Below are 18,154 nucleotides of genomic sequence, written 5' to 3' on the forward strand. Positions count from 1 at the left end.
TGCAGGATCTGATAAATATTTGAGAAAAGAAAATGGCTAAATCTGTAAACACTGAAGACTGTGTTATTTGGACTCAGCTACAACCATTCCTCCACATAACTTTGAAAAGCAACAACTTCGCAAGTATGCTAGTGGCAGGAACCAGAGTTTGTAGACCCCCCAGAGCTGTTTCTGAGAGAGTTATCAGTCAGGGCTATCTGGTAACTCCCCCAAAGATTTTATTCCCCAGACTTGTATTTATTTGGCCCAGCTCAGAATTCATTCTGTGCACTCTACCAAGGCATTTGAAGTAAACAAACAAAGGAAAAAAGAAAACAAGCCAAAATAAAAAAACACAACCAACGATTATTTCTCATTAAAGTTGGCCTGAGCTAGTAATATCAGTTGTAGCTAACAACTGGGGGGAGGAAAAAAAAGAAAAAGAAACGAACTTTAAGAAATTGAATGGCAGCCGGGCACAGTGGCACACACCTGTGTTAGCCTGGTTTACAAAGCGAGTCTAGGACAGTCAAGGCTTTGTTTGTTTCGTTTTGTTTTAAGTCACCTGAGGCTCTAAAGAGCACCTATACATTTTTTTTTTTTTTAATCTTGAATACCTTGCATGCCAATATGGCTGTAAGCATGCTTAGGAAAGACCTGTGGAGGCCCCTTTTCTTATCTGTGTCTGACCTTGAGGATCTATGCAAGATGAAAGTAAAGGTCAAGGAGAAACCGTGAACTACCTGCTCCTTAGTTGGCTCAGATGTTTTTAACAAAACTTCTTTGGTTGGCCTTCGTGGTCAGAATTACGTTTGTGCAAAGGCTGGGTTCCAAGCCAGGGGTGATGGTACACAGGTAAGAGTCAGGAGAGGGAAACAGAAGTTTTCATTTCAGACCAGTTGGGGCTGCATACTGAAACTCTTCCAATAAAGAGGCTGGTGAGATGGCTCAGCAGGTAAAGCAGTTATCACAGAAGCTTGAGGGTCTGAGTTCAGTTCTGGGATCACAGAAGCTTGAGGGTCTGGGTTCAGTTCTGGGAACCTGCGTGGTGGAAAGAGGAGAGACGTAGCCTCTGCACATGCACTCTGGGAAAATATGCACAAGTACTCCAGTCCCCACCCCCCACAAGTTGATAAATCAACTTAGTCAAGCAGTGGCTTCAGCATGAAGTAAGACTCTGAAGGGTGGAAAGCCACACATTCAGCAGGAGCTTGGAACGTAGTTTGCAGAGCTGCCAGCACCATGTTCTCAGAATGTCCAGTTTTCAATCAAAACATTTATGGGACAAGCAAAGAAATGGCAGCAGACTAGGTTGGGTTGTTTGTTTGTTTGTTTGTTTAGGGTATAAGATTGCTTTTTTTTTTTAAATGAAAGTTTTCAGGAATTTTTTTTAAACCCATTAAGTAGCCTGCCCTTCATTTTTCCTGTACCCTAATATTTTTCACCACTATTTTTTCCAATTCTATGATATGGGTGAGCAAATTGGTATTTGTTTTTCTGTGTATATTTAATACAATATACTCCACTTCCATACATGTCCCACAAAAGACAGAATTTTATTTTATTTTTAAGGATGAATGATACCTTTCTTGGCTTTCCTAGAACTAGCTCAGTAGGCCAGGTTGGTTTCGAACTCACAGAGAATACATACTAAAATCTATACTCCTAAAGAAGCTGAACAACAAGGAAGACCTGAGGGAAAAGGCTTAAACCTCATTCAGAAGGGCAAATGCAACAGACATCGGAAGCAGGGGAAAACAGGGAACAGGACAGGAGCCTACCACAGAGGGCCTCTGAAAGACTCTACTGATGGAGGTAACGAAGCAGAAGCTGAGACTTATAGCCAAATTTTGGGCAGAGTGCAGGGAATCTTAAGAAAGAAGAGGGAGATGAAAGACCTGGAGGGGACAGGAGCTCCATCTGCCTCTGCCTCCTGCGAGCTGGGATTAAAGGCCTGCTCCACCCCCTGACTGCTCGGGCACACTTGCTTTGTCTTGGCTGTTGTAAACAGTACTGTAATCAGCATGGAGTACAGGCACCTCCTTATACTGTCGTCCTGTCGTCCTGTCCTTTCAGTGTACATCCAGCACTGAAGTAGCTAAGCCGTTTAGTGCAGTGGTTCTCAACCTGTGGGTCATGACCTGCTGGGAGTGGGGGTTGATCGGCCATTTTACAGATGTCGCCCAATTCCCTGGGAAAAATACAGATATTTACGTTGCATTTCATAACATTAGCAAAATTACAGTTATGAAGTAGCAACAAGAGGAATTTTATGATTGGGGGTCACCACAGTATGAGGAATGGTATCAGGAAGGTTGAGAACCAGGGATGTGGTGGTTCTGTTTTGAAACTTTTAAGGAACTTCCATTCTGTATTTTTGTTTTTATAATGGCCATGCTAACTTGGATTCCCTACTTAGTGTGTAATAGTTTCTCTTTCTCTGCACCCTTATCAGCATTTTGTTGTTGTTTTAGTTCTTATTGTAGTCAGCGTATCTAGAGAGAGATGGTATCTCCTGTGGCTTTGATTTGCATTTCGCTGATGAGTAGGTAATGTTGACTGTTCATATACTGTAGGCAATTCACATATCTACTTTTGGGAAATGCCAGCTCTTTTGCCCACTTTCTTTGTCCCCCTCCCCAAAAGAGGGTTTCTCTGTGTAGCCTTGGCTGTCCTAGACTCTTAGAGACGAGGCTGGCCTTGAACTCTGCCTCACAATGTGCTAGGATTGCACCACCACGCCCAGCTTTTTGCCCACTTCTTAACTGGAGAAGTTGTTGACTATTTGAGTTCTTATATATTTTGTATAATAATGCTGTGTCATAGAGAAGTTTGCCAGTACTTTCTCCCATTCTCCTGGTGGCTTTGTTTCCTTTATTATGTAGAAGCTTCTGAGATTGATACACTCATACTTGCCAATTTTTACATCTTTTTTGTTGTTTTGTTTTTTTCAAGACAGGGTTTCTCTGTATGTCCTTGGCTGTCCTAGACTTGCTTTGTAGACCAGGATGGCCTCCAACTCATAGCAATCTACATGCTTCTGCCTCCCAGAGTGTTGGGATTACAGGCATGCCTCCTACTCCTACCCTCTGTGCCCGGCTCCAGTTTTTACTTTTGTTACCTATGCTTTTGGTGTTTTATAATAAGAATCATTGTATATCCGTAGATCTTAAACTTTTCTCACAAGTTTCACATTTTGGGTAAATTAAGAAGGTTTTATGTAAATTAGTTTATTTGATGTTAAAATATTAACTGCAATAACATAAAAATTTTTATTTCTTCATTCTTACTGAAGAATGAACAGTATGTGGGAAAGCTTTCCACAAAAGGTGGTTGTAGATAAAGAGAGCGCCCCCACCAGCAGTGGATACCTTGCAGGCAGAAAGCCAATCATAAAATGGTAGGTAGGAATCCTAACTTACCAGAAATTACATTTAATATAAGTGGAGTAAACACTAATAAAAGTGGGTTGTAATGGAAGTTTTGCCTTTAAAAACTCAGTGATGGGGCTGGAGAGGTGGCTCAGAGGTTAAGAGCACTGTCTGCTCTTCTGAGTTCAAGTCCCAGCAACCATATGGTAGCTCTATTAACCATCTATAATGAGATCTGGTTCCCTCTTCTGGCTTGCAGGTGTACATGCAGAGAGAATATTATATACATAGTAAAAAACTAAATCTTAGAAAAAAAGCACCTCAGTTATGTTATATAAATATGTTTTTGTTTTAATACCAACTTTGGGATTTTAGTTGGGCTTTAGTTTGTCTACAGCTATTAATGGTCTGTGCCGGGGGAGGGGGGTTGCCAGCTGGAAACAGCCTACCCAGCCTACCTCGTTCCTCAAGTGGCATGGAGAGGGTCGTGGCCTAGGACTCTTGAGTATATAAATGAGAGTCCAGAAAGAAAAGGTGTGGTGTGTGGTGTTGGCCTGTGGTATGTAGCAGTTAGAAGAGACCAGAGACGGGTAGTGGGGTGGTTTGGAGCAGATAGAGAAACAGTTTGGGGCATAGGTGCTTGGAGGAGACTGTGGCTGAGTTTGCTGTTGACAGAAATTGGTGTATCCTTCAAAACCCCATTGACCTTAAATAGCTAGGAAAAGGCCTGTGCCCCTTCTTCCCACTAACCTAGGGCTGGGGGGTTGGTTGGAAGAAGGCTGGGTTTTAAAATAAAGCAGAGTTTTAAAAAGGAGTGCTACGGTAGATTTTAAAGTAAAATGGTACAGTGTGTGCTGTGTGTAAAGGACACTTTAATGTAAAACAGAAAGATGCAGAAGACTCACAATGGTACTTGGAGAATAAGCCCAAGAGGCACACTGATTTCAGAGAAGGTTGACTTTGTATTGGAAACACCTGTGGAGACTTCGGAGGATATATAGTAACCAGGAATGGGTCCTTTCACCAGGAAAAAGCAAACTTTAAGTGTACATGGTCTTTCAGTGCAGCTCCAAATACACAAAGCAAAAACAAACAACTACTGACCCCAAAAGAGGAAATGGGGTATTTATTAGTCAGTTAGAGACTGTGAAATACAGATATAACTAGAAAGAACCAAGAGAGAGAGGACTTGGTAATACAATAACTAGCCCTACTCAGCTCCAGCAGAGTATACACCCTTAAGCGTGCATACATCCCTCTCCTGGGCTTGATGACTGTAATCAAATACTCCTAGGTAATTGTAAAAGGCTGAAATCATATGTTGTTCCAAGTGTATTCTGTAACATAGTGTGATAACAACAGACATGAATAAAGGGAAGAAACAGGCAGAATTTTCAAGTGTGTGGAAGTTAAAAAATATACTTCTAAATAAGTGGTGGGTCAGATAAGCCATTGTGAGAAACGAGAAAATACTTTTGAGAGTAAAGAAATTTAACTACAACATAGTAAAATCAAAATATAGCTAAAGTAGTACTTGCTTAAGGGAAATTTTATAGAAGCATATGTAACTTGGTTAAACAAGCTCAGGTGAATAACAGCGTTTTACCACTAAATCTAGAACAAACAGGAAAAAATGTAGATTAGAGTGGAAATAAATAAGTGAGACATGAAAAGCAGAAAATCAGTGACGTCAAAAGTGGTACTTGAACAAGATCAATAAAGGGGGCAAGGCTTTAGCTAGATTTGAAAATGTGTCTATCAGGTCAGACATGGAAGTGGCACTACCATTGCTGACTTGACAGAGAGTGAAGGGTATTCTCTGACACTTGATAAACAGGATAGATTGCATAGAATGACTAACACTCTCTGCAGTGACTGAAGAAAAGTGAGGAAGCCTGAGCAGAGCAGGCACAGTTCGGATTAGTGATGAGCATATCTCATCTGGAGAAGCCCTAGTCTGGACAGTCTTGGTGGTGAGCTCTTCAAAGTGTACAACAGTCAGCACCAGTACTGTACTGTTTTTTGAAAAGTGCAGGAGAGTTGACACTTTCAGTTGTATCTGTGTTGGTGACAAAACCAAGACGGAGAAGAGCTTGAAAGCTATAGACCAGTATCCCTTTAGAATACCAGCACAAAACTCTTCATCAATATGCTAGCAACCTAAATGAAGGCAATAGGTTGGCTTGTGAAGGGATTACATAAACAGGAGGAGACACTGTAACCCGATGGGTCTTTTCTCAGGAAACGGTGATGGTTTGCCATGATGTACACATGGCCAATGGTTAGATTGTGAAACGCATAGATCATTGTGATATGAAGAACGTTCAGTATCTGTGATGTTCAGGTTTTATTCTAGATTGTTTGATGCTATTTTGTTTTTGTATGTTTGTTTTTTTACCTGTTCCATATTTGAACCCTGGTCCTTGTGGCCTGCTTAGCCAGTGTTTGACCCTAACCTGCTGTGCTTTTATAAGTATATAAGTCATCAGGGAATATTTTTAAAGTTGAGTTTAGAGCCTGAAACTATATAGGTTCCAAGTGGTGGATAGCCATTTCCATGAAATATACTTGAGTCACAAAGCTGTGTTCTCAAGATAAATGAAGGACTAAGTGCATCTTAATTCTCATTGTTACTGTTGAGCAAGAAAACACAAGTATAAATTGGGTGTGGTGGCACACGCCTTTACTCCCAGCACTGGGGGAGGCAGAAGCAGGTGGATTGCTGTGAGTTCGAGGCCAGCCTGGTCTACAAAGTGAGTCTAGGACAGCAACGTTACACAGAGAAGCCCGTCTTAAAAAAAAAAAAAAAAAATGAAGAAAGGAGAAGAAAACACAGGTGTATTTCCCTCTGACTAGAAAATGTGGCCTCCGATGGATGGGGTTGACTGTACATTGAATTGTCTGTGCTCCTGTACTTTGGGGCTCAATTTTGGCATTATTTTTGACGGATTTTGCTAATACGAGAAAATAACCTTTAAAGCAGTTATCTCTAGTTTCTCTAATTTGCTGTGTTTCTTGCTCTCATGACTGTGAATGATGCTCAGCTGTACTATAGCAACATGTTAACATGTACTGCCCCACTGAAAGTAAAACTGTGCTTATTGACATGCTCGGCTGGGTGAAGGCAAGCTAACTAATTTCTATTTTTGTATTGTCATTGCTGGTTTGTAAGAACATATTTGACTGGCTCTGCTCTCTGCTCCCAAAAGGTTCTCACTGTGTTGGCCACAAAATAACATGATGTGAAACAAAGATTACAGATATGAATGGTCATGCCTCCCTTTGATAATTGTGTTTTGTTGTTTCTTTTAAAATATATATATATATATACACACACACATATATATGTGTATATATATACATATATATATTTGATCTTTTTTCCTGTAAATCTTGTTAAAGTGTTATGTTCATTTCACCCCCCCCTTTTGTGAATTCTTGGGGAATTAAAACAAAACAACACAGAATAAAAAGATATGGACCATCATGCAGAAGGGACAAGTGTATTTCTCCCAGTCTAGTGTACATTTCTGCTATTTCCATGGACAAGAGTTTAGCACTGTTGTAGTAACAGCCTGGGTAGATGCTCCCTAGTACCGGAACTTAGAAGGGCTGCATCTGTTCTCTGCTAAATAAACTTCTAGCTGGATGCTTTTATGAATAGTCTGTGTCAAATCAGATTTTCTCTGTTCTCAGTTATTACCCTTTTTTCTATTTTCTTGTAACAAACTATTGAATTTTATTGAAAGTTTTTTTTCTACATCAGTTAATATAATTATGATATTTTCTAATCTGTTAACACCATGGATTACATTCCTAGTTCTCAATTCAATAGCTTTTCTTGCATTCCTGGACTACACCAAGTCTTGCATGAATTTTGTCAGTGTTACTTCTAAAAACAACCAGCTTTATATTTTATTGATAACCTTTTAATTTTATTGATACCTACATTTAAATTATTTCTGCTTACTTTGGATATAATTTGTTACTAAATTTTTAGATTAAGCCTGGCAGGGTGATAAAGGCCGAAAATCCAAGAACTCAGGAGTGAGTGACTGAAGGACAGCCTGGGCTACCTGGTGAGATCCTCAAAAATAAACATAGCACTGCAGAAGGAAATGAAATAAAACATAAAAAAAAAAAAATTAAAAAAACATAAAATGAAAGAAAACATGAAAATAAAAAATAAAACTTCTTATTTTCCACATGTAAGCATGAGAGCTGTGTCCATGAATTAAGTGCTATATTTTATCTACATTTATTTCAGGTTTTTTTGGTTTAACTTCTCTTAGGAGTTCCTGTTTGAGTCGTGGGTTATTTGAAGTGTCTTGTAGTATTTTGAAAGTTGGTAGATGTTCCTGTTGGCTTTCTGTTACTGATTTCTAGTTTAATTCTGTTGTATCCAGACAATATACACAAATAGTTTTAGTTTTTTTAAGGATGTGGAGTATAGAAGGTCAGCCATGCTAAATGGATATCCAGTTCTACACAATAGAGGGTATTCTTCTTAATTGTATGAGAGGCTGTGTTTTCTATATCCCATCTATAAGAACCTTGGCAGATGTGGTTAACAATAATAGTGGAGCAATGACGAGATTGTAACTAACCCCAGTAACAGTAGTGATAACAATAAATGTAATTTTTTATTAAATTCTGATGTACGCACTACTTAACTGTTTAGACAGGTAGGCGAGCATTTTATGTAGTTCTAACTAACAGAGGTAGCTACCATTGTCTTCATGGGTTTTCAAATGCAGAAATGCTGTGCCTTGAGGTTACAATTGGGTAGCTGATACTTAGAGCCCATAGTCTGTGAGTTTAACATAGTCTATTTTTGTAGGCTTAGATTGTTCATCAAACTACTTTATTTAGGGTTCTTCAACACCTCTACCCCCCTTCTACCCACTGACCTGAGGTGTGGGAGAAAAGAAGGTTATTAGGAAAAAGCGGTTGTAAACTTTTTTAGTAGTTCCTCAGGTGAGCCCACTCTTTGTTGTCAGATACCAGAAGTCCGTCCAAATACTAACACAAAACAGCAACATGAATCCATACCATTCATCAGATTGGGACAAGTCAATGAAAACCACAAGACTCAGTTGGATTGCCCAGAGAAGTTCTCTGGAACATTTCTCTCTGTGAAGTCGTGTCGAAGCACAAAGACTGGAGGAGAGATATTGATCCAAAAAGCGATGTCTCACTGTCCGTGGGCTTCTATACATGTCCTCTCCCCAGAGTCCACCCACGGATGTTTTCAGCTAGACAAAGTCAGGCCCCTCTCACAAGAGAGCTCCCAGCAAAAGATCATGTTCCCTCTCACAAGACAGCTTCCAGAAAAACATCACATGACACAGCTGAGTCTTCAAACAACCAGAAACTTTCACTTCATGTTTTTGTTTTTGTTTTTGTTTTTTAAGACAGGGTTTCTCTGTGTAGCTTTGGCTATCTTGTAACTCCCTGTAGACCAGGCTGGCCTCAAACACACAGAACGCTGGGATTAAAGGTGTGTGCCACCACCGCCCAGCACGTAAACTAAACTTAATGGTTAAGATGCAAAGACTTCTAAATATTAGAGTTTTCTGATTACCTTCTATGGAGAGTTACTATTTGAAAGAAGAAAACAATAACAGCTAGTGCTGGGTGTGGTTAAAATTTAAAGCTCTTGAGAGACCAGCTTTCCACAGTGCTCAGGTCATTTGGGATTTCCAATATGAATGGGGCTCAAGTCTGAGAATCCCAGGAGACTTTGAACAGTGGGAGTGTATAATACAGAAAGACCAATACAAGGTTGCTGCCACATGGGAACTCCTTGGCTGACTTGATACAGTTTGATAGAAAAGTGAGAATTCTTTGGGAAAGGCAAGATAATGTCAGCAAGCAGTAGAGGGACAGCATCTTTCTTCATTTTCTTCTTCTTCCTCCTTCTTCATTCTTCTTCTACAAGGTTTCTCTGTATAGCCCTGGCTGTCCAGGACTCACTTTATAGACCAGGGTGGCCTCGAACTCACAGTGATCTGCTGGTCTCTGCCAACAGGAGTGAGCCATCACACCCGGCTTACAGCATCTGCTTTCAAACCTGATGAGCTCTCAGCTTTCTGGTTCTATGACTGAAATCAGGCTAGCCTCCTGTGTCTTACTTAAGTTTTCCTGAAGGTGGGGATGTGGTTCCCAAGAAGTCAAATGAGTTAATATTTGACATTGTACTTAGTGTACAGGAAGTGCTCAGTAATTACAAACTGATTGCCTTTTATATACCACAATTCAGACAAACTTTTGGTTGTCAGATTCTTTTGCAAATAAATAAATATTCAGCACCCAAACAATGCCTTATTGAATCAATGACACATATCAAATTCTTGCCATGATACCTGCCTGCCACAGTATACTTATACTTAAATATACTTACTTAAGTCTAAGTATATTTAATCTATACTTAAAATGCAGTGCTATAAGAGATAGTTATAGTGCTGTAGAGAAACTGAGGTTAGGGGTAGCAGCCAGTATAGTTTACTTCCAGTAAAAATAATAGTCAGTATTGTACACCTGAACACATTCTCAGCAAGACAATTGTGAGACCTCTGTGTGGACTCTCTTCTCAAAACTACCCCTTCTCATCTACATTTTCACATTTCTTTTACATAGTATGGTTGGGATTTGAACTTAGACCGGCTGACTTCAAAGACTAATTTCAGGTTTTTTTGTTAAAGGCCTCTTGTGTGTCAGGTACTGAGCCCTGCCCTCCTGGCATCTACATCTTAGCCGAGATAGCCCAAGCACAAATAGATAATGAATGCTGGGAGAGATTTGTCTGAAGAAATAGTTGCTGACCTCAAGTAGGTGGTGATGGGAGGATTCTATCTAGTGAAGTACAAACTGAGGCTGAGAGCTACCCAGGCAGAACATTCCATTTAGAGAGAACCAAATTAGCGAAGGCCCTGAGGTGGACCTGGGAGCTTCAGAACACCAGAATGCTGAAGAGGGTTTTGGGGCTGAAGGGACATCAGCCATGTCTTAAGGCTGCAGGCCTTGCAAGGCATTTAAAGCCTTGGTTTTCATATTATTAGCAGTGCAATAGGAGGTTTAATTGGGCCAAGTGCTACCTATGATTGTAGGAACTCATTCTCATTCCTGGAGAAGTTTGGGGTGCAGGAGAAGAATGGGCCCAGGTCAGCATAACCACTTTTAGCTCAAAGACAACAGTGAAGAAGATTAAAACATGTTCCAGTCTTCTATAGAACTTACTGTGTGGTAGGCACTGTCCTGAGTATTTTATTCTTATGTTTTGTCATGACTATGAGGTACAGGCTAGAAAGTCATAGAATGAGGATTTGAACATGTCTACCTTGACTCCAGAAGCTGTATCTGAACCCATAGTGCTCTGTCATAACACATGAAAGTCATTCCATTCCTGGCTGCTAATCTCTGCATCTAGCGTAGCTACATGAAGGAAGGAAAAAACTGAGGAGTTGTCTTTGGATTCCTTCATCTGCTATACTCCCACATCTGTAGGCTTCTCACCTCCTTACAGTGTTTTCTTACCTTCCTGTCTTTCTCTGACTTCTGCATTAGCTTTTTGGTGACCACCCTCCAGCTTAAGTTGATGCACAGTCATGCTCAAGTTACCTTCTCTAGAATGTGTCTTCCCTGCTGAAAGCCTTGAATTCTCTGAATTTCAGTGTAGTCACTGGCCCTTGCAACTGGTGCCTTAGCAGGTCTTCTCTGGTGTCATCTACTTGGCCTCCAGGACATCAGTTTGTGGTCAGGAATGAGAGCTCTAGAACACTCTAGGGGTCAAATCACATTACACACTCTTTGGTGTATATCCATGTGCCCAGAGGACTGGGGCCCTCAGAATAGACATTTCTGCTCTGTATTATTTCTGGTGGTTTTCTAGCTTGACACCCAGTGATCTCTATAGATTACCTTGTTTAATCCTCAGTAATATAAAAAAAAAAAAATCAAGATTCTTTGAAGTCTATTTTATATACAAGGAAACTAAGGTTCATGGAGGTTAAATAAAGCTGAAATTTTAATTTTTTTATTTATTACAATTTATTCACTTTGTATCCCAGCTGTAGCGCCCCCCCCCCCATCCCCTTCCAATCCCACCCATGCCCCTCCACCAGTCCATTGATAGGGGAAGTCCTCTTCCCCTTCCCTCTGACCCTAGTCTATCAGGTCTCATCAGAACTGGCTGCATTGTCTTCTTCTGTGACCTGGTAAGGCTGCTCCCCCCTCACAGGGAGATGATCCAAGAGCCAGCCCCTGAGTTCATGTCAGAGACAGTCCCTGTTCCCATTACTGGGGAACCCACTTGGACACTGAGCTGCCATGGGCTACGTTATCTCCAGGCATTGTCCTTGTTTGGAGTATCAGTCACAGAAAAGACCCCTGTGCCCAGATATTTTGGTTCTGTTGCTCTCTTTATGGAGCTCCTGTCCCCTCCAGGTCTTTCTATCTCCCCCTTCTTTCATAAGATTCCCTGCACTCTGCCCAAAGTTTGGCTATCAGTCTTAGCATCTGCTTTAATACCCTGCTGGGTATATTCTTTCATAGGTGCTCTGTGGTTGGCTCCTGTCCGGCTGGGTAGATTCTTTCATAGGCCCTCTGTGTTTGGCTCCTGGCCTGTTCTCTGTTTTCTCCGTTTTCCCATGTCTATCCTGTTGGCCTTTCTGAATGAGGGTCCTCCTTCTTGCTTAGCTTTTTTACGTACACAGATTTTAATGTGTTTATCCTATATTATATTTCTCATATCCAATCAATCTGGTGCTTTCTCAGACAATTAGGAATAGTGCTACCTCAATATCCAGCTACATACTTCTAGGCATATATCCAAAATATGCTCAAGTATACCACAAGGACATTTGCTCATCCATGTTCTTAGAAGCTTTATTTGTAATAGCCAAAATCTGGAAACAACCCAGATGTCCCTCAAATGAGGAATGGGTACAAAAATTGTGATACATTTACACAGTGGAATACTACTCAGCAAATAAAAACAAGGAAATCATGAAATTTGCAGGCAGATGGTGTGAATTAGAAAAGATCGCTTTGAGTGAGGTATCCCAGAAGCAGAAAGCTGGATTTTTGAGATGAGGTTCTCACTGTGTTGCCTATGTTGATATCAGATTTGTGATTCTCCTTTCTTAGCCTTCTGAGAAGCTTCGATTTACAGGTTTGCAAATATCACCCAATAGTGAAACAGTAGAGATGTTAATTCAAGGAGTCTTGACTGCAAAATTGTCCTTAGATATTACTGCACTGGATATAAGAGCAAAGAGGATTTCCCAGTATGCAGATTTGAAAATCAGAAACTGCTGTTAGGTGTGGAATCAAGTGTTCAAAGATGTTTGCCAAACTTGAACTTTTTCTTACTTAGTATCATACCAAAGTATAGCAGGTGCTAAATAACATAAATGGATAATTGTAACCCTCCAGCTTAAGATGGCATCACTGAGAATGGTACTGCTTTGACTGTTAAAGTAGTTGATAAACAAGTCACTAGGTTAAGGGGACGGGGCAGGTAAATTGTGTCTTCCAGGAGAAGATTAAGACTTCTAGCTAGATGGACAGTACATATTGAGGTGATGCTGGTGAATATTAGCAAGTCTAGTCAGTGCTCAGAGACTGTATGACAGGAACTTTGCTGAGGACAAGTCTTCAGGTAAGTGATGAACCTAAGAGTGAATGAAGTAGGGCAGAGGAACGGCTAGTGTCAGGATGCCATGACAGCATACTCCAGGAAGAGGCTAAGGCTTAACAAGCTTGGTAGCAAGTGGCTGAGGCCGGTTATTTAGGGCCTTACAAGCCAGTTAATGGATCTTAGTTTTTAGTGCTTATACCAAACTACAGAAAGATTACGAATAGAGCTTGTTCTCAAGTCTGGGTAGGCAAGGCAAGTCCTTTGTCAACCCAGGAATGTAGAAGTGTGCATTTGTAATGTTTTAGTCTTTGATCTTTATTGAAAGTGTGAAGGATGAAAGGGAGATGTAAATGGCATAGGTAGAGAAACCTGACAGAGAGAACACTGGAGCCATTTCTTTGTACGAAAGGGAAGGGGAAGCCATTCTGATCCAAAGCTACGATTGTGGCAAAGTAAGGCAAGTTGGTGGAATTCTGAATCCGTCTCACAGAATGGGCTGACTCTTTAGCTGAGTTAAACCCATTTGGAAGCCTGAATGTGTTTTCAAGTAAAGAAGTGGTGCAGATGCTTTATAGGTCGTTGGATCTGGAGGTAGGGAAGGGGAGAAACTGGCCCAGTTAGAACTGTCAGGGTGTGGGGGGTATGGAAGCAACCAGATCTTGACTTTGGGCCCTGGCAGTAAGAATAGCTTAGAGGTGAAGGGGAAGAGAACTGGAATTGTGAGAGTAGCCGATGTGACTTCAAACCTTGGTTCTGTCATGTACTAATTTGTGCCTAGTTCCTGACCACTACAACAGTGGTGTGTGACTTCTACATCACAAACTGGGAAACTACTGCGTGAGCACATCCAGGACCAAGTTTCTGTAAGTTGTTGCTTGTATTTACTCTACTTATGTGTCTACCTTGTGGATATTCAGTGTAAGCGGCCCAGTGGTCAGCTGGGATTGGTGGTGCATGCCTGTAATCCCAGCACTAGAGGAGACAGAGGCACATGAGCCTGGTCTACAAAGCGAGTCCAGGATAGCCAAGGCTACACAGAGAAAGCCTGTCTCAAAAAAAAAAAAAAAAAAAAAAAAAAAGGGAAGAGAGGCACAGTGGTCATCAGTTTTTGACAAGTGAGGAACTTACAGGATGTTAACAGAAATTACCCGAAGTCACATCTGTTTTGAGAAAACTGAGATTCAGAGTGGTAGCAGCCCATATCTTAGCTTTTTTGCTGAAAATTTCAGTGACAGAGTAGATAATTGTGAAGAGGTAGGAAGTGGCCCTTTGAGGAGATGACAGTTAAGCTGAGACCTAATGTTTGAGAACGTGCCGTGCATTTCATATAGAGCAATTGCAACACCAGGCTTGGAAAGAGAGTTCTAGGTCTGTTGGTGAAAAGGATGTCAGTGTGCTATAGTGGAGGGAGCTAAGAGGGGTTTAGGTTAGGGTCTGGAGTTGGGAACAGAGGAAAACGGGGGAAGTAATTTTAAGCACACCTTGCCATCTAATATAAGGGCTCAGACTTTATTCATAAATGCCATTGGAGAAGTTGCCAGAGAATTTTAAATAGCCGCTGTGACCCAGTGGAAGTTTTTAAAAGGGCATTCTGGTAACTTTTAGGAGACTTTGTCCACTATCCACAGGAAAGGTACTGGTAGCCCTGCACCAGTGGCCTTGGAGAGCCATGACAAGAGATTGTAGAATGGACCAGGGATCTGCAGGTGGCCTAGATGGGAGAATTCAAAGATGCTACTTGCTGTTTTTTTGTTGCTGTTGTTTTTTTTCATACTGACTGTTAAACCTAGGTTTTCAATTGTGCTGGGACTGAGCATCTAAGTTTTAAATTTCAGCCATTGAAGGATAAATAGTATCATTTACCTAGAGTGGGAAAGATTGTTGGAAACAAAATGTAGAGCTGGTTCAACAATAAGTTTCCTTTGTGCAAGGTGTGGTGAGAGGCAAGAACTGAACTCAGCATGCAGACCTGAGTCCCAGCTGTGCTGCTTTCTTGTCAGAAATGTGCTAGCTCATTTCTCCTTATGTAAAATGGGTGCTATCCTTCTGTATTATTTTTAGATGTAAATAGAATAGGGCAGGGAGGGGTGAGAGTACAAGAATGGATGGACAGGATTGAGGCCGTAAGTATACCTGTATGAAAACAAGTATGATAGGCCATATAAAAACGCTCAGCACATAACCTGGCAGTAGTGTCAGCCAGTAAAAGTCAGCTATGATTGTGATTTTTCAAATTGTCGTGATAAATTTCAAGTGACACTAAGTTTTTGAGGAAATTGAAATTTTAACAGAAATAGAGATTTCTTACAGAATAGCCTTCCTGTTCATTTTTGCTAGTTACTGAAGAGTGAAGGAAATCATAATGTTCTTTATAATGGTCATTGTATCAATATCAGTCACTTACTTGCAAGAATCTATACATTTCTCTCTTCCTATTATTATTATTATTATTATTATTATTATTATTAATCATCACTGGGTGTTGTTCTTGGAGCATCATGCAGTTGGGGCAAGCACTTAACCACAAGAGTACAGGCTGCCCTGTTTTTTTCTAACTTGCCTTGGGTTCACAGGGGTAGGGAGTTTTAGCCTCCAGAAGTATCTGAATGTATATATAGATGGACTGATTTGGGTTTTTGAGACATTTTGCTATACAGCACTACTGTAGTCCAAGCTGGCCTTGAAATCATTGTCCTGCTTCAGCCTCCCAAGTGCTGGAACTCCAGCATTTGCTGCCAGGCCTAGCTAAAGCATGCATATTATATAACACTGCCAGTCATTAAGTACAGTCAGAAATGACGGACACAGCTCAGCACAGGCTAACAGGAAGTTAGAAACATTTTAAAATGTTTTTTAATTTGTTTATTAAATAAGACTAATTGGTTTGTTTTCATGAATGAAAATATTTATTACTTAAAGACATTTTATACTTTTCAACTCTAAAGAAGAAAACAAGTTCAAGCCACTGTATGCATCAGTATCGAACCCCTGTTGTTGGCGCTAGACAAGTGCTTTGCCACATTGCAACTCATTTTCTTCTTTGGGAGAGTGGTGACGTACTGGACTGTACAGGAAGCTGTCAGGATAAAGTGAGAAAACAAGACAGAGGAGCTATGCAGTGATGTGCCTGCATCGCTGAATTGCAGTGGCCGTAGCACATTTCAGATTTATGGCTATTTCTGTGCAATTTAGTATAATAGATACTTTCAAGAAAATGCTAGCGATAGCCATTTGTAAATATTAGATTGCCAATTTGATATTTTAGATATCATTTTCTGACATCATCCATGGTATTTTCTTATTTTATAAAACCAGTACTGTTATGTGAGAAAAGTGAAATGAATCTATAGGAAAGAGAGAAGAGGCCAATTAGCCCCCTCCACCCCCCTTACTTTTTACTAATTACTTATTTTGTAGGGGCTAGAGATTGAACCCAGGGCCTTCCTCAAGCTAGGCAAGCATTCTCCCACTGAGCTGCATCTGCAGACTCAGTTCCTTTCTTCCTTCCCTTGGTTTGGTCTGCTGAAATATTTGCCAAGTTAAAAAGTGCTATCTAGCCACTCATTGGAAATACTCTAAATAGTACGTATACTATGAAATACTTGCTTACATTGGTAAATTTGAAATAATTTTAAAAGTTTAGCTTCGGGATCGAAACTCTTGAGCTGATTCAAAGATTGTTATTGACAATAATGGTTGGACCATGTATATTCAACCATATTAGAAGAAATGAAAAAAAAATATATATATATATATAACTTCTGAGTTTGTACCCAGGTGTGTTGGCGTCAGTATGTAAGAGATTATTGGGCCCTAAGATAAGTGGAAAAGAAATTAACCAATAATTTTACTCTTTGCTGTCTCTGCACCTTTTTTTATCTGGTCCATAGTACTTGGGACTAGAGGACTAGAAGAGTATGCATGTTTAAACAAATAAAAACATTAAATGCTGTAGCTTTGTGAATTGCTAAGCATTTCATATTCTTGGAGATTGTTCCTCAATCACGGTAGAATTCACCATTAATCATTTTATCGTTAATGTACTCATTGTTCACATTTTAATAGCTCTATTATAGCTCATAATAACTCGATGAATTGTATTTCATGCCTTCATAGGCTGTTAGCCTGGTTTGCTTTCTCTCTCACCTGTAATACACTCTTGAGCTATCCATGTGCTCTTCACTATGATAAGGCACTTTCTATGGAGAGGAGTGTACCTCTCCTTCATTGCAGCGCTAACAGATGAGTGAGTGATGCTGGTTTTTGTTTGTTTGTTTCAGATATGCCAATATTTGGTCTCTGTCCTGCACATGACGATTTCTACTTAGTGGTGTGTAACGACTGCAACCAGGTTGTCAAACCACAGGCATTTCAGTCTCACTACGGTAAGTGCTGAACCGTGAAGATCGTCAGGAAGGAAAGGGAAAGAAAGCTGTGTGACTGACGGCCAGCGATAGAGCAGGGAGCTTCTCAGCACCTTCTGCAGCAAGTAGACATTCGAATTCTTAGAAGGGGCTAAGAACTGTCATGATGGGTGTTTTCTGAATTTTATGTTTCTGGTTTGCATTTTTTGGTTTTTCCTGAAACATAAGGAGAAAGTTATCTCTTGAAATTTTTATGTCAGTATTGTTACAGGTTTTTTTGAGAGAGGGTCTCTCTGTATTCCTCTGGATGTCCTGAAACTTACTCTATAGACCAGGCTGGCCCCAAATTCGCAGTGATACGTTTTTCTCTGCCTCCCAAGTGCTGGGATTAAAGGCATGCTCCACCACACAGAAGGCTGACACTGGAGAAGAAAGTCAGTCAGTTGTTCAGTTTTGGACTCAGGCCTTTGAAGCTTGAAGTAGATTGGGCTTACATTTAACCCTGTAAGAACCACAGGTTCTCTTTTCATATTAAGCAAGTGACCCGACCTTAGTTGGCTTTACAGTACAGGGAGCAGTGGTGACCTCAGGGCTCCTACTGGGACTATTGGAATGCATGTGAAGCCACCAGCAGTGCTTAGCACCCCGCAGGTCCTGGGGGTCGCAGGGTAGACAGAGTTCTGCCTCCAGACACCAGAAGGTCTGTGTCTAGAGCTAAAACAGCCTGAGGCATCAAGAATAAGGAGGAACATCGATTGCCCACCAGTGAGTAAATAAGAGCCTTCACATGAGGATTTGAA

The 18,154-nt window shown here is 40.6% G+C and overlaps 1 protein-coding gene across 4 annotated transcripts in view; it reads left to right on the forward strand.

Annotated features, from left to right (window-relative positions):
* Atxn7 (ataxin 7) overlaps positions 1–18,154 on the forward strand; it is a 166,757-nt gene that overhangs the window by 89,274 nt on the left and 59,329 nt on the right. For all 4 annotated transcript variants that reach the window (XM_060390980.1, XM_060390979.1, XM_060390981.1 and 1 more), the window contains one exon: positions 17,271–17,375. In XM_060390980.1, the coding sequence (XP_060246963.1) occupies positions 17,271–17,375 (105 nt within the window). The remainder of the gene's footprint in view (positions 1–17,270; positions 17,376–18,154) is intronic.

This window comes from Meriones unguiculatus, chromosome 9, assembly GCF_030254825.1.
Source record: "Meriones unguiculatus strain TT.TT164.6M chromosome 9, Bangor_MerUng_6.1, whole genome shotgun sequence".
NCBI lineage: Eukaryota > Metazoa > Chordata > Mammalia > Rodentia > Muridae > Meriones > Meriones unguiculatus.